Source organism: Pelobates fuscus, chromosome 1 (assembly GCF_036172605.1).
Source record: "Pelobates fuscus isolate aPelFus1 chromosome 1, aPelFus1.pri, whole genome shotgun sequence".
Classification (NCBI taxonomy): Eukaryota; Metazoa; Chordata; class Amphibia; order Anura; family Pelobatidae; genus Pelobates; species Pelobates fuscus.
The window spans coordinates 449,321,002-449,335,036 of record NC_086317.1 but is presented as its reverse complement, the minus strand read 5'-3'; the positions used below and the strand labels follow the sequence as shown (position 1 = coordinate 449,335,036).

The 14,035-nt window shown below is 41.3% G+C and overlaps 1 protein-coding gene across 1 annotated transcript in view; it reads right to left on the bottom strand.

Annotated features, from left to right (window-relative positions):
• Nucleotides 1-14,035, bottom strand: part of PDGFD (platelet derived growth factor D) — a 295,422-nt gene that overhangs the window by 50,046 nt on the left and 231,341 nt on the right. Inside the window, exon 5 of the mRNA XM_063430324.1 lies at nt 7,015-7,210. Coding sequence (XP_063286394.1) covers nt 7,015-7,210 — 196 coding nt within the window. The remainder of the gene's footprint in view (nt 1-7,014; nt 7,211-14,035) is intronic.

The window sequence follows — 14,035 nt, the reverse complement described above, 5'->3', positions numbered from 1 at the left end:
AGTCTGGTCTAATTCTGGACCAAGTGGTCTGATTTTTTACAGATAGATTACTGCTCTAATCTGAACTAGTTCTGGACCGAGTGGTCTCCCAAAGTACCCAGACTTCTAGTCTATATAGCTTCAGACTACTATTCTATGCTGATAACTACACAAGTGGTATAGTGAGTAGCGTAGTCGCTCAGACCGGAGTGGTCCCGGTATTAGCTCAACGCGCGTTTCGGCGCTGGCGTGGCGCCTTTGTCAAGAGCTTACCGGAGAGGGTGAGCCCGCCACAATTTAAACCTCCAGGCTCCGCCCATGGAAAGCCCGACGTGATCATTTGCTGAACAGGCAGCGTGAGTCGGTGGGCGGGGTATGGATGGTTGAGTGGCATGTACGGCCATCCGGCATAGGGATAGTCAGAGCAGTTAACCCTATGTTCACCAAATGTCCGGATGGATACTAAAAATAGTCCCTGAACAGGGGCATAAATAGTAAAAGTCATATTTCGAATGAGAACTCGAGCAAGTACTGCAGGGCAAAAACATAAACAAAAGCATATGGTGAAGATAAACCGTATAATATGGTAAAAAGTAAAAGTGCAAAGTGTTATTCAGGTGGATAGGTTGCCAAACAGAAAATTGAAAAGTTTGGTAAATTTGCATATTTGAAGATGCAGCTAAGATGAGATTTAGATGGGAATTTTCCCATCAGGATAGCCTCAGGGGATCGTATGTTATAGATGGGAGCTGCCCCATCAGAATGACCTCCAGGGAGTAATATGTTGTAAACCTAATCACCAAGTTGATAGAATTAACTAGTGAAACACAGTATAATGGATATATTGACCTAGAGTATAGATCATTCAACAGGGTATCCAGATACTGGTTGTATGGACCGATCCTAAGGTCGATGTGGTGAATGGACTCCCATCTCATCTTATGTATTAAATAAATGGTGCAAACGAGAATCCTTCGTTTAGACCGATAAACCGTATAATATGGTAAAAAGTAAAAGTGCAAAGTGTTATTCAGGTGGATAGGTTGCCAAACAGAAAATTGAAAAGTTTGGTAAATTTGCATATTTGAAGATGCAGCTAAGATGAGATTTAGATGGGAATTTTCCCATCAGGATAGCCTCAGGGGATCGTATGTTATAGATGGGAGCTGCCCCATCAGAATGACCTCCAGGGAGTAATATGTTGTAAACCTAATCACCAAGTTGATAGAATTAACTAGTGAAACACAGTATAATGGATATATTGACCTAGAGTATAGATCATTCAACAGGGTATCCAGATACTGGTTGTATGGACCGATCCTAAGGTCGATGTGGTGAATGGACTCCCATCTCATCTTATGTATTAAATAAATGGTGCAAACGAGAATCCTTCGTTTAGACCCTTGGGTTGTAAAGTTTTGAGCCTGTATATCCAAAAGCTCTCACGTTGCCGGAGAAATTTGTCATAGTCCCCTCTCCTTCTGTCACGTTTAACCAATTCAAGGCCACAAAACCGCAGGCCCTGTGATTTACCTGCGTGACGTTCCTTTAGATGACGGGCAATGGGTGTTTCAATCGTTAGTTTAGGTGATCTAACGTGTTCCTTAATCCTTTCTTTGAAAGGACGGAACGTCTTGCCCACGTATTTGTGGTCACACTCGCACGTGAGAAGATACACCAAACCCGAGGTATTACAATTGAAAAAGGATGTGATGTTGAAGGTCTGTTTGTTGTCACTATCTGACACTTTTTTTGAGTCCCGTTTGATATATTTACAGGCGACACATCGCCCGCATTGGAAAGTACCAGTGATGGGTCTATGAAGCCATGTTTTGATCCCCAGTGGTTTAGACTGGAAGTGACTGGGAACCAACAAATCTCTTAGATTCTTGCCTCTACGTGCCGTAATGTCTACTCTTGGGCCCAGGATCTTTTTGAGATGGATGTCCCCTGTTAGAAGAGGCCAAAATTTTTGAATTCCGCTTTTCGCTCTGTCCCAACCTGCGTCATAGGTTGCGATCATGCGAGGACGGGAGATAGTGGAAGATACCGGTTTCTTTGCACTTAGGAGGGTCTCTCTTTCTGACTCCAAAGCTCGCCTAAAGGCTCTTTTTAGGCACCGATTAGGGTAACCTTTGGCCTTAAATTGTGCTCTCAGGATGTCAGCTTGAGTTTTGAACTCCTGCAAGGTGCTGCAATTCCTGCGTGCCCTGAGATATTGGCCTATAGGGATTCCTTGCTTAAGGGGTTTAGGGTGGAAACTATCCCAGTTAAGGAGGCTGTTGGAGGCAGTCGGTTTTTTAAAAAGAGTGGTTTGAATCACCTGGTTATCGACCGAAACAGTCAGGTCAAGAAAATTGAGAGTCTTCCCACCAAATTCAGAAGTAAATCTGAGATTGTGGTTATTGTCATTTAGGAGGGTTACAAACTGGTTAAATTCATTAACCGTGCCTTTCCAGACTATTAAAATGTCATCTATATACCTAGCCCAAAGATGTATTAGGGGGGTAAAGGATGAAAATTTGGTTGATCTGATAACTACTTCTTCCCACCATCCCAGGTGCAGGTTTGCGTAGGATGGAGCACAAGCTGTCCCCATCGCAGTGCCCCGCACCTGGTGGTAGAATTTATTATTGAATAGAAAGTAGTTATGGGTAAGGACGAATTTAAGTAACTCCAAAATGAACTTAGAGTGTGCAGAGAGGTTGGTGTCTCCCTTTTCTAAGTAGTATTGGACGTGCTGTAATCCCCCTTCATGGGGTATGGAGGAGTAAAGAGCCTCTACATCCAGGCTACAAAGATTCACAGGTTCATGCAGTGTAAGATTTGAGAGGAGTGCCAAGGTCTGTTTTGTGTCCTGGATAAAAGATGGCAGAGATTCCACAAAAGGGCGTAAAATTTGATCCAGGTAGATGCTACCATTTTGTGTGAGGCCGTCGTTACCAGAGACGATAGGGCGTCCCGGTGGGTCTAGTTTATTCTTATGGATTTTGGGTAGGCAGTAGAACGTCGCTATCCTAGGGTTCTTGTTAAGAATGAATTCATATTCTTCCCTGGATAGCAGACCTCTACTGCGACCTTCATCCAAAATCTGTTTGTATTCCTTCAGGAAGGAGTTTGTAGGGTCTGTTGGGAGTAATTGGTAGGTCTCCCTATCGTCCAGGATTTTGAGGGCCATTTTGACATAGTTGGTTGATTTCATCATTACGATGTTGCCTCCCTTATCTGCCGGTTTTATGATGGTCTCCCTGTCGTCTCTGAGTGAGTGTAGGGCTTTCCCCTCCAGTTTTGTCAAATTCATGTTGGGATGGAAGTCAAGGTCAACGTTTTTTATATTTTCAATCTCGAATTTGACTGCCTCCAAAAAAACCTCAATATTTCTGTAGCTGCCTATGTGTGGTGTGAACCGACTTTTTGGTTTCAGGTTAGTGAGACTTTTGGTGACAGTGGGGTCATTGTCATCTAGTAAGGATACCAGAGCCATCAGGCCATTATAGTCATCCTCTGAAATACCCAGGTCTTTGGTTTTTCTTTCAATCTGTAGCTGATGATATTTACAGAGAGCTAGTTTCCTGACGAACAAATGTATGTCCTTAATCCATGTGAATTTATTGTATGCTGGAGTAGGTACGAAAGAAAGGCCCTTTTTAAGGACATTCATTTCATGAGGGGTAAGGATGTGATCTGATAAATTGATCACTTGGGTCGTATTGCTCAGTACCGTCTTCTCCTTGAGAACCTTCCCCCCCTGCCTCTGTTGCGAGTTTGATATATTTGGCGAGGGGGCTCCTCCCTCTGATCCAACTCTAAAAAATTCACCCCTTTTTTTAGGATGCCTCTAGTGTTGGATGGGTTAGGTATATTGGACGTAGATGGCTGTTGTGCTGTTGTGAGAGCTTTTGGATATACAGGCTCAAAACTTTACAACCCAAGGGTCTAAACGAAGGATTCTCGTTTGCACCATTTATTTAATACATAAGATGAGATGGGAGTCCATTCACCACATCGACCTTAGGATCGGTCCATACAACCAGTATCTGGATACCCTGTTGAATGATCTATACTCTAGGTCAATATATCCATTATACTGTGTTTCACTAGTTAATTCTATCAACTTGGTGATTAGGTTTACAACATATTACTCCCTGGAGGTCATTCTGATGGGGCAGCTCCCATCTATAACATACGATCCCCTGAGGCTATCCTGATGGGAAAATTCCCATCTAAATCTCATCTTAGCTGCATCTTCAAATATGCAAATTTACCAAACTTTTCAATTTTCTGTTTGGCAACCTATCCACCTGAATAACACTTTGCACTTTTACTTTTTACCATATTATACGGTTTATCGGTCTAAACGAAGGATTCTCGTTTGCACCATTTATTTAATACATAAGATGAGATGGGAGTCCATTCACCACATCGACCTTAGGATCGGTCCATACAACCAGTATCTGGATACCCTGTTGAATGATCTATACTCTAGGTCAATATATCCATTATACTGTGTTTCACTAGTTAATTCTATCAACTTGGTGATTAGGTTTACAACATATTACTCCCTGGAGGTCATTCTGATGGGGCAGCTCCCATCTATAACATACGATCCCCTGAGGCTATCCTGATGGGAAAATTCCCATCTAAATCTCATCTTAGCTGCATCTTCAAATATGCAAATTTACCAAACTTTTCAATTTTCTGTTTGGCAACCTATCCACCTGAATAACACTTTGCACTTTTACTTTTTACCATATTATACGGTTTATCTTCACCATATGCTTTTGTTTATGTTTTTGCCCTGCAGTACTTGCTCGAGTTCTCATTCGAAATATGACTTTTACTATTTATGCCCCTGTTCAGGGACTATTTTTAGTATCCATCCGGACATTTGGTGAACATAGGGTTAACTGCTCTGACTATCCCTATGCCGGATGGCCGTACATGCCACTCAACCATCCATACCCCGCCCACCGACTCACGCTGCCTGTTCAGCAAATGATCACGTCGGGCTTTCCATGGGCGGAGCCTGGAGGTTTAAATTGTGGCGGGCTCACCCTCTCCGGTAAGCTCTTGACAAAGGCGCCACGCCAGCGCCGAAACGCGCGTTGAGCTAATACCGGGACCACTCCGGTCTGAGCGACTACGCTACTCACTATACCACTTGTGTAGTTATCAGCATAGAATAGTAGTCTGAAGCTATATAGACTAGAAGTCTGGGTACTTTGGGAGACCACTCGGTCCAGAACTAGTTCAGATTAGAGCAGTAATCTATCTGTAAAAAATCAGACCACTTGGTCCAGAATTAGACCAGACTAGAGCAGCAATCTATCTGAAATGGAAAAGCACTAGTATCAGAAATAGACGAGTACTCTGGATATTTTCAGGGACCACTCAATCTAGAATCTGATTAGACTAGAAATCTGCCTGTACAGTTACTGACACAGGAGTAGCTTGTGTGCCGTTTTCGGCTCCGTTTCTACTGCTATCGGGTCTTAGGTTAGATTTGCCATATTCTTAATTTAGCAAATCACCTTGACCGCATATTGTTACCTTCAATGCGAGTTGTGACTGTTGCGTACGAATAGCTACTTTTTTGCTACTGTTGTGACAGAATAGCAAGTTGATCGTTACGTTCTCACTATATATACACTGAAAGCTTGTTCAGCCATACAGATGTTTTCATAATATCCCGGTAATCTAAGAGTGTGTGGCTACACAAAAGCTCCAGTCTTTATACCTGCTACTCTAGTGATGTATATTGGGTAATTGTTACGATCACATACACATCGACAGTTATCCGCTTAGATTGTGTCACTCATTTTTGTGACTGTTACGTACGGATAGCCTCTTTTTTGCCACTTTAGTGATAGAATAACAAGGTCTTCGTTACGCTCTCACCATAAAAGCCTGTTCAGCCATACAGATGTTCATTTTATCTCTGTAATTTAAAAGTGTGCGGCTATACAGAAGCTCCAGTCTTTACACCTACAACTCTAGTGATAATTATCGGGTAACTGTTACGATTACATACACATTGACAGTTACCCGCTCTGATTGTGTCACTCATTTTTGTGATAACAAGGTGTGTCATGCTACAGACGATTTCTATTTTATATTTTCTACTACACTTTTTTCATGTATATACACATCTATTATTCATTTTGTGTGTTTATTATCTTCCCTAGAAGGGACCAATAAAATTTATTATTTTCATATTTCATTTATGTTCTATACTGGCAATTTTTGAAGCCATGATTATGAACATGTCTATCCTGGGGTATAGGGACTGACGATAGGGTGGACATTTCTTGCCATACCCTTCTCAGCCCCTTCGCTTCTTTAGGGTACACTTATGGTATTGTAGTATCCTTTAAAGGTGCATTGTCACATTGTAACTCATCTCTCTGTTCATAACGTAAATGCTGAAAGTAACGTAGTGAGACATTTTATTATTATTATTATTATACCATTCATAATGTGTACATTTCCTGTCATTCTTTGCAATTGTTGTTAAATCTCTCATTAAGTGCAACAGCAATAATACCAACACATCATTTGTTTTCTCTTTTTAGACGTTAATCCTGCATTACAGTGACTACTGTGTTGGTTAAATAAAAAAAAAAAATAGTTTATTTCCACCATTCTTCTTATCCCCCTGCCATTATAGATTGTCAATTATCACGTTAGTGAAGGATCTAAGCATCTCTATTAAACTTTGTAATCATTTATTTTTTTCCATGTAATTGTATAACAACAAGTGGTGTACCAAATTGCACAAATAAATTGAGCGACGTATCATTAGTCAATCGACAAAATAACATTTAAAAAAATTGATATACTTTTTTTGTATGCACCTGTTAAATGATTACCCTTGTCCAGCATACACGATTAAGCTGTAATTGTTTTTTTTTGCATCATTGACTACAAAATGATGGAAATCTTATTTTAAAGTATTATATTCCACAACACAAACAAATTAAATTTTGTTCAGTTAAGATTATGGTAAAAAGTAAAAATTGGTGTTTACTTTCATACCTTTAATTTTTTTTTCTTGGAATGTTCTACCTCGAAACTGAGATGTATCTGTGTAGAGATTTTCCAGGTCAACTTGCCATGTGTCCGGATTAAAATGTTTAAGTACCTCTTCAACGGTGTCAAACATTGAAATTGCCTGGTCAAGTGCTTCTGCAGTTAGAGTGGGATCGGTCACCGATGGGTGGTAGGAGCTTTCCTATGAAGCAAAAAAAAAGAATTAATTGAAAAGTATATAATCACATAATGTCTTTTTGCGGTCAATATTTGTCGTTAAGAGGTGCTCTTACACTTAATTCACTTTAGAAAATTTGACTTTGAAAATTTGAGTTAAAATAGTTTTGATATAAAGTGAGAGGAAATAATGACTGCAATGCTATTAAACTATTGTCAAAAAGACACATCATTAAAAAAATATGCACATGGCACAGTAGATGGACTTATAATAATAAGGGATAGGGGGCTCTACCTAGCTGCAAGTCATACAACACCTGACCCTTAAGTATCCTTTAACCATAAACCTGGCGATTCTAACCCCAAGTCTCCAATAAACAGAAGCTTCCCTTAACTCAAAGTCCCTTTATCCCTAACATTAAATGACTATGCCAGTTCTAAGTATTGACATGTAAGACCCCATAAAAATGGTGGGCATGCTATGTCATCCTGAAAAATGTTGGCTTTAACGCCACAAAGTGGCAGAGCAGGCCCAGTGGATCACTCTCAGCAAATTCGGCTGACAGCATGTGATCACGATGACATTATAATCACAGAATTTAATTAATATATTATACATATATTATACATGTACAATATATTATAAAATAAATTAAGGATTTAATTAATTTATATATATATATATATATATATATATATATAAATTCCTTATTACTGTATTTTGATATTTATTTTCATTCAAAATACTCTTAGAATGAAATTAATTATAAAAAAAGTCTAAAAAATATAAATTAAAAAAACCAATATATATACAGTATATATGTTTTTTTGTTTTTTTCAGGTTGGCAACCCTCTGCAAGTATGTGTATTTGGTTAAGAATGAAGTGCTAGAGAGGATGTGGAAAGTGAAGGCAGCAGTAGTCCCAGTTGTGATAGGAGCACTCGGGGCAGTGATTCCCAAGTTGGGGGGAGTGGCTTCAACAGATTCCAGCTGGAACATCTGAGATCGCTGTCCAAAAGAGTGCAGTTCTAGGAACAGCTAAGATACTGTGCAGAAATCTCAGACTCTCGGGCTTCTGGTAGAGGACCCAAGAATGAGGCATATATACCACAGAGGAGGGGCAAAAAATACATTTTAATTATATTAAAATTATAATTATAATATAATTAAAATTATATAAATATATACACAGACACAATTCTACGTATATATTTATCTATCATTTTAACATAATTAAGTGATTTTATTAGTTGTAACTTGAGGTACCTGTCTGACAACCCAAGCAGAAAGTCCAGAGAATTTAATTTGAAAGCCTTATATTCGACTTTGTAACTTTCCAAACCACCATTAAACCTGTACATGGGGGCTACTGTTGTACTCATGAGATTTCGATGAACACATATGTAAGCATTTTAAAACAGTAAAATGTATCATTATGATTATATCAGCACTAAAAGTGCAGCTTTTGTGTGAAAAATGCAAAAAACTAATATGAACACAGACTTTAGCCAAAATGGTGACTAAGTGGCTACTAAATCAGACTGGACCCCATTTTGAATACCTTGTCTACTTTTGCAAATGCTATGCCATGATTGGGGTAATTTTCATTCAAGAGCTGCCATATGATCTAGATGGCAACAATGGCAGAGCAAACCAATGTGGCAAATTGAGATGGGCAAGCCCTAAATTGACCCTGTAAGTTTCCAGAACACCATAAAACCCAGGGCCGGATTAACCTTGGGGCTGATGGAGCTGCAGCTCCAGGCCTAGGCCCATGGAATAGGCCCATTTAAAAAAAAACAAAAAAACACACATTTTTAACACACTACTCTTGGGTTTGCCACCTGACTGGTATTTTACCAGCACAGCCGGTAGTTGTGGGTGCCTAGCCGTGCCGGTATTGCAGTAATACCGGCAATACAAATGCAGATATTTTTCTCAGTATAAACGGAGATTACTCTGCAATACCAGCACCAGCCAGTAGGGGTCACTGTGTGTGGAGGGAGGCAGGGATAGGAAGTTAGCACAGAGAGTTCAGACAGCAGCTCCCAGTCTGCAGACACAGACTACAGCTTAGGGAAGTGAGGGGTGGGGGGAAAGGCAGCAGGGAAACATGGGGACACTGAGACACTAGGGGACACTTGGGGACGCTGAGAAACATGGGGATGTTGTGAGACACAGTGTCTCCATGTCTCCCAGCCAGTGTCTCTAGTGTCCCCATTGCTCCCAGTGTCCCCTAGACTCCCAGTGTCTGTGTCTCCATGTCCCTCAGTGTCCCTAGTGTCTCAGTGTCCCCATGTCTCCCAGTGTCCCCAAATATCAGTCTCCCAGTGCCCACATGTCTCCCAGCCAGTGTCCCTAGTGTCTCAGTGTCCCCATTTCTCCCAACCAGTTTCCCTAGTGTCTCAGTGTCCCCATGTCTCCCAGTATCCCCACATTTTTCAGTGTCCCCAAGTGTCTCAGTGTCCCCATGCCTCCCAGCCAGTGTCCCTAGTGTCCCAGTGCCCCCATGTCTCCCAGTGTCTGTGTCCCCATGTCTCTGTGTCCCTAGTGTCTGTGGCCCCATGTCTCACAGAGTCTCCATGTCTCCCAATGTCCCCATGTCTGTATCCACAAGTGCCACCATGTCTCCCAGTAGTGTCCCCAGGTGTCTCAGTGCCCCCTGGTGTCTCAGTGTCCCCTGGTGTCTCAGTGTCCCCCTGGTGTCTCAGTGCCCCCTGGTGTCTCAGTGTCCCCTGGTGTCTCAGTGTCCCCTAGTATCCTAGTGACACTGGAAACACTGAGACATGGGGACACAGGGAGAAATGAGGACACTGAGACACTGGGAGACTAGGGGACTGGGTGACACGGGGACACTGACACTGTGATACATAGGGACACTGATGCCAGGCTGGCCTTCCAATTCTTTGGACAGACATGCCCCCTTTTTGGGCATGTTCACCCCTTTTGGCATTTCTGGTCACGTGATTCGCGTCAGTGGCCCACCCTTTTACCCCGCCCATTGACTTCCTGCTTCACTGGACACTGCTGTTAGGAGGTATGGATTTACTTGAAATATGAAAGCATAAATTAGATAAAGAGATTAGCATAGAGTATCCTTTGAGTTTCCCTCCAACACCATGTCCATCAGATACATGACGCTTGGGAGGTATGACTGTTTTAGTGTTTTTGGTCGATAAGATTCTGTAATTAGGCCCCATCATAATTGTCAGCACCAGGCCCACTGGGCACTTAATCTGGCCCTGATAAAATCTGTACATTTGGGGTACTGTTGTACTCAGAAGACTTTTCTGAACACAAATATAACACTTCCTAATTTCTCAAACATTTTTTTGATTTTATTTAGATCAAATTAAGTTTCATATGTACGGAATTGATTTGAAATTAAAGCCCTGTTTCTCCTGAACAAAATATATAAATGATATATAATCGTGTGGGTACACTTATATAGAAGAGGTAAATTATGGTTGAACAGACAGCTGAAATTTTAGGTTTTGTTTTGATCAGAATGTGTACAATTACTTCAGCCCTTAAAGGGTTAAATCACGAGTACGGCAGGGGATACGACTGAATGCCTGAATTGTATATATTAGTACTTTTATTTTCGTTTTTGTTTTTTTATTGAGGCAGGTTTAAGATACATGACAAGCAGATAGAAGTCAGAACAAAAATGCACATGTGTAGTTGAACTCAATATGAGTAAAATAAGGAACACAGCATGTTTAATAGGCATTTGATAAGAAACTCCTAAGGAAAGCAGCCTCATTTTTTTTTTTTTTTTTTAAAGCAAGAAAGAGTCAAGTTAGGTATGCATGAATAACACGTCAGTACAAATAGTGTAATGGGAGTTACAGTGGCTTAATAAGCTGAGTGCGGTCCGCCCCGGGGGCCACTCATTAGTGGGGTGCCTTGGGGGCGCGATGTCCTGTGACCAACAAGAAGGAAACGCACTGCACAGTGCTCCCTTAAATAGCTAAATATTGGAGGGCAGGGGGGCTGATTGGAGGGAAGGTGGGCTAATGAATTGAGGGCAAAATAGGGGAGGGGGGCTCTAAAGTGGAGGGGTGAGGAGCTATAGAGTGGAGGGGAGAGGAGCTATAGAGTGGAGGGGAGGTGGGCTACAGAGTGGATGGGAGAGGGGCTATAGAGTGGTGGGGAGGGGGGCTACAGAGTGGATGGGAGAGTCTTCAGAGTGCACAGAAGGTGAGGGAGACTAAATAAAAGCACAGGAGGGGAAATTGAGCTAAATAAAAGTACAAAGGGGTTAGGGGAGAAACAGATACCAGCCGGACACAGCATCCAACCTGTCAGCCAGCCTTAGCAGCCTGCAAGCCACAGCAGCTATTTAAAAAAAAAAAAAGTTTTTTTTTTTTAACATTTTAACGGTGGGGTGGGGTATGTGTGCCATATACAGGATCACCCGCTGGTGCCAAATTCTCTAGGTACGCCCCTGGGGAGATACACACTCACTAGCTATAACAATGCTTGATCAAAGATATGAGTGGAGGTGATAAACAGTTAACGGTGTGTGAGTTAGAGAAATTCCACTTCAACTGTGCGCATACACACAGTGCCTCGGCTATTGCAACACACATGGAAAGAAACCAGCATTAGTAGATGAAATAAAATGCATATAAATTAATATAAATCAACATAGTAAGAATGTAACTGAGTGTAAAAAGGGAAATGGTTTTCAATGTGGCCCATAAAATATGAGACATTAAGCAGTAGGTTGTGCGCCATGGGGATTCTTTGACCAGTCAGTTCCCGAACTCGGAATATGCTGGGTACCTGTGGTGACAGCAGTTGAACGCTGGTGAGGTCAGGCATTCCATAAGCCCCAGGCCTGTAAGGAGGCCGTCATCACTGCACCACTGACTTGCCAACTGATAAAGTCTTTTCCATGTATGGGATAGCAAAGGATTTGTGTGATCTACTGCCGCTTGTTATGATGATTGCACTGCTTGAGTTTTCGAGGATTGAGATCTGGGGAGTTTGGAGGCCAAGACAACACCCTGAACTCTTGGTCATGTTCCTCAATACATTACTGAACAATTTTTGAAGTGTGGGAGGGTGAATTATTCTACTGAAAGAGGCCACTGCCATCAAATAACATTTTGCCATATAGGGGTGTGTGTGATCTGCAACAATTTCTATGTAGGTAGTATTTGTCAAAGTAACATCTACGAAAAGCCTAAACATTACCCAGAGCAAAACACTGCCTCCATCGGCATGCCTTTTTCTTATAGTGAATCCTTCTGCCATCTCTTCCCTAGGTAAACAATGCACAGGCACCCGGCCATCCACTTGATCAAAAAAAAACAAAAACGTGATTCGTAAGACCAGGCATCGTTATTCCATTGCTCCTATTTTGATGCTCACGTTCCCATAGACGGCGCTTTCGGTGCTGGACAGGGGTCATCATGAGCACCCTGAATGGTATTCAATTTTGCAACCCCATATGTGGCAAACTGTGAAGCACTGTGTGTTCTGACACCTTTCTATTATGACCAGCTTTAAGATTTTCAGCAATTTGAGCTACAGTAGCTCTTCTGTGTGATTGGATCTGACAGGCTAGCCTTCTATTTCCATGTGCATCAACGAGCTTTGGGCCTTCACGACCATCACACTGGTTGTCCTTCCTTGCACCACTTTTGGCTGGTACTAACCACTGCATACGGGAACACCTGACAAGACTTGGCATTTTCGAGATGCTCTGACCCAGTCATCTAACCATCACTATTTGGCCCCTGTCAAAGTCCCTAAAAGTCACACTTGCCCATTTTTTCTGCTTCAAGAACTGACTGTTCACTTGCTGCCTAATATATCCTACCCCTTTACAGGAGCCATTGTAACAATATAATCATGTTATCCACTTCACCTGCCAGTGGTAATTAAGTTGTGGTTGATCAGTATATAATACCACACAGTGCATTTCACCAGTGCATTTCATATCCATCTCATTACTTTATGGAAACTGTAGGTGAAAAATAAAATTTTCTACTAACATTTTTATTTTCCTCCTTTTATTACTGTATGAAACCCAAATGAAATTTCCCTTTCACATCCCTATTTTACTTATCCCTTTTTAATGTTACAAACCCCACAACTGATTGTATCACCACCAAGCATCCTCATCATCTTTCTTGGTAACATAGAAACATAGAATGTGACGGCAGTTAAGAACCATTCAGACCATCTATTCTGCCTGATTTTCTAAACACTTTAATTGGTCCTTGGCCTTATCTTAAGCTTAGGATAGCCTTATTCCTATCTCATGCATGCTTAAACTCCCTCACTGTGTTAACCTCTACCACTTCAGCTAGAAGGCTATTCCATGTGTCCACTACCCTTTCTGTAATGTAATACTTCCTGAAATTATTTTTAAATCTTTGCCCATCTAATTTAAAAATATATCCTCTCATTGTGGTAGTTTTTCTTCTTTTAAATATAGTTTCCTCCTTTACTGTGTTGATTTCCTTTATGAATTTAAATGTTTCTATCAAATCCCTCCTGTCTCATCTTTCCTCCAAGCTATACATGTTAAGATCCTTTAACCTTTCCTGGTAGGTTTTATCCTGCCAATCAATGAAGCAGTTTAGTAGCCCTCCTCTGAACGCTTTTCAAAGTATCAATATCCTTCTGAAGATACAGTCTCCAGTACTGTGTACAATACTCCAAGTGAGGTCTCACCAGGGTTCTGTACAATGGGCACTTCTCTCTTTCTACTGCTAATGCGTCTCCCTATACAACCAAGAATTCTGCTAGCATTTTCTGCTGCTCTAGTACATTGTCTGCCTACCTTTAAGCCATCTGAAATAATTACTCCAAAATCCCTTTTCTCAGGTG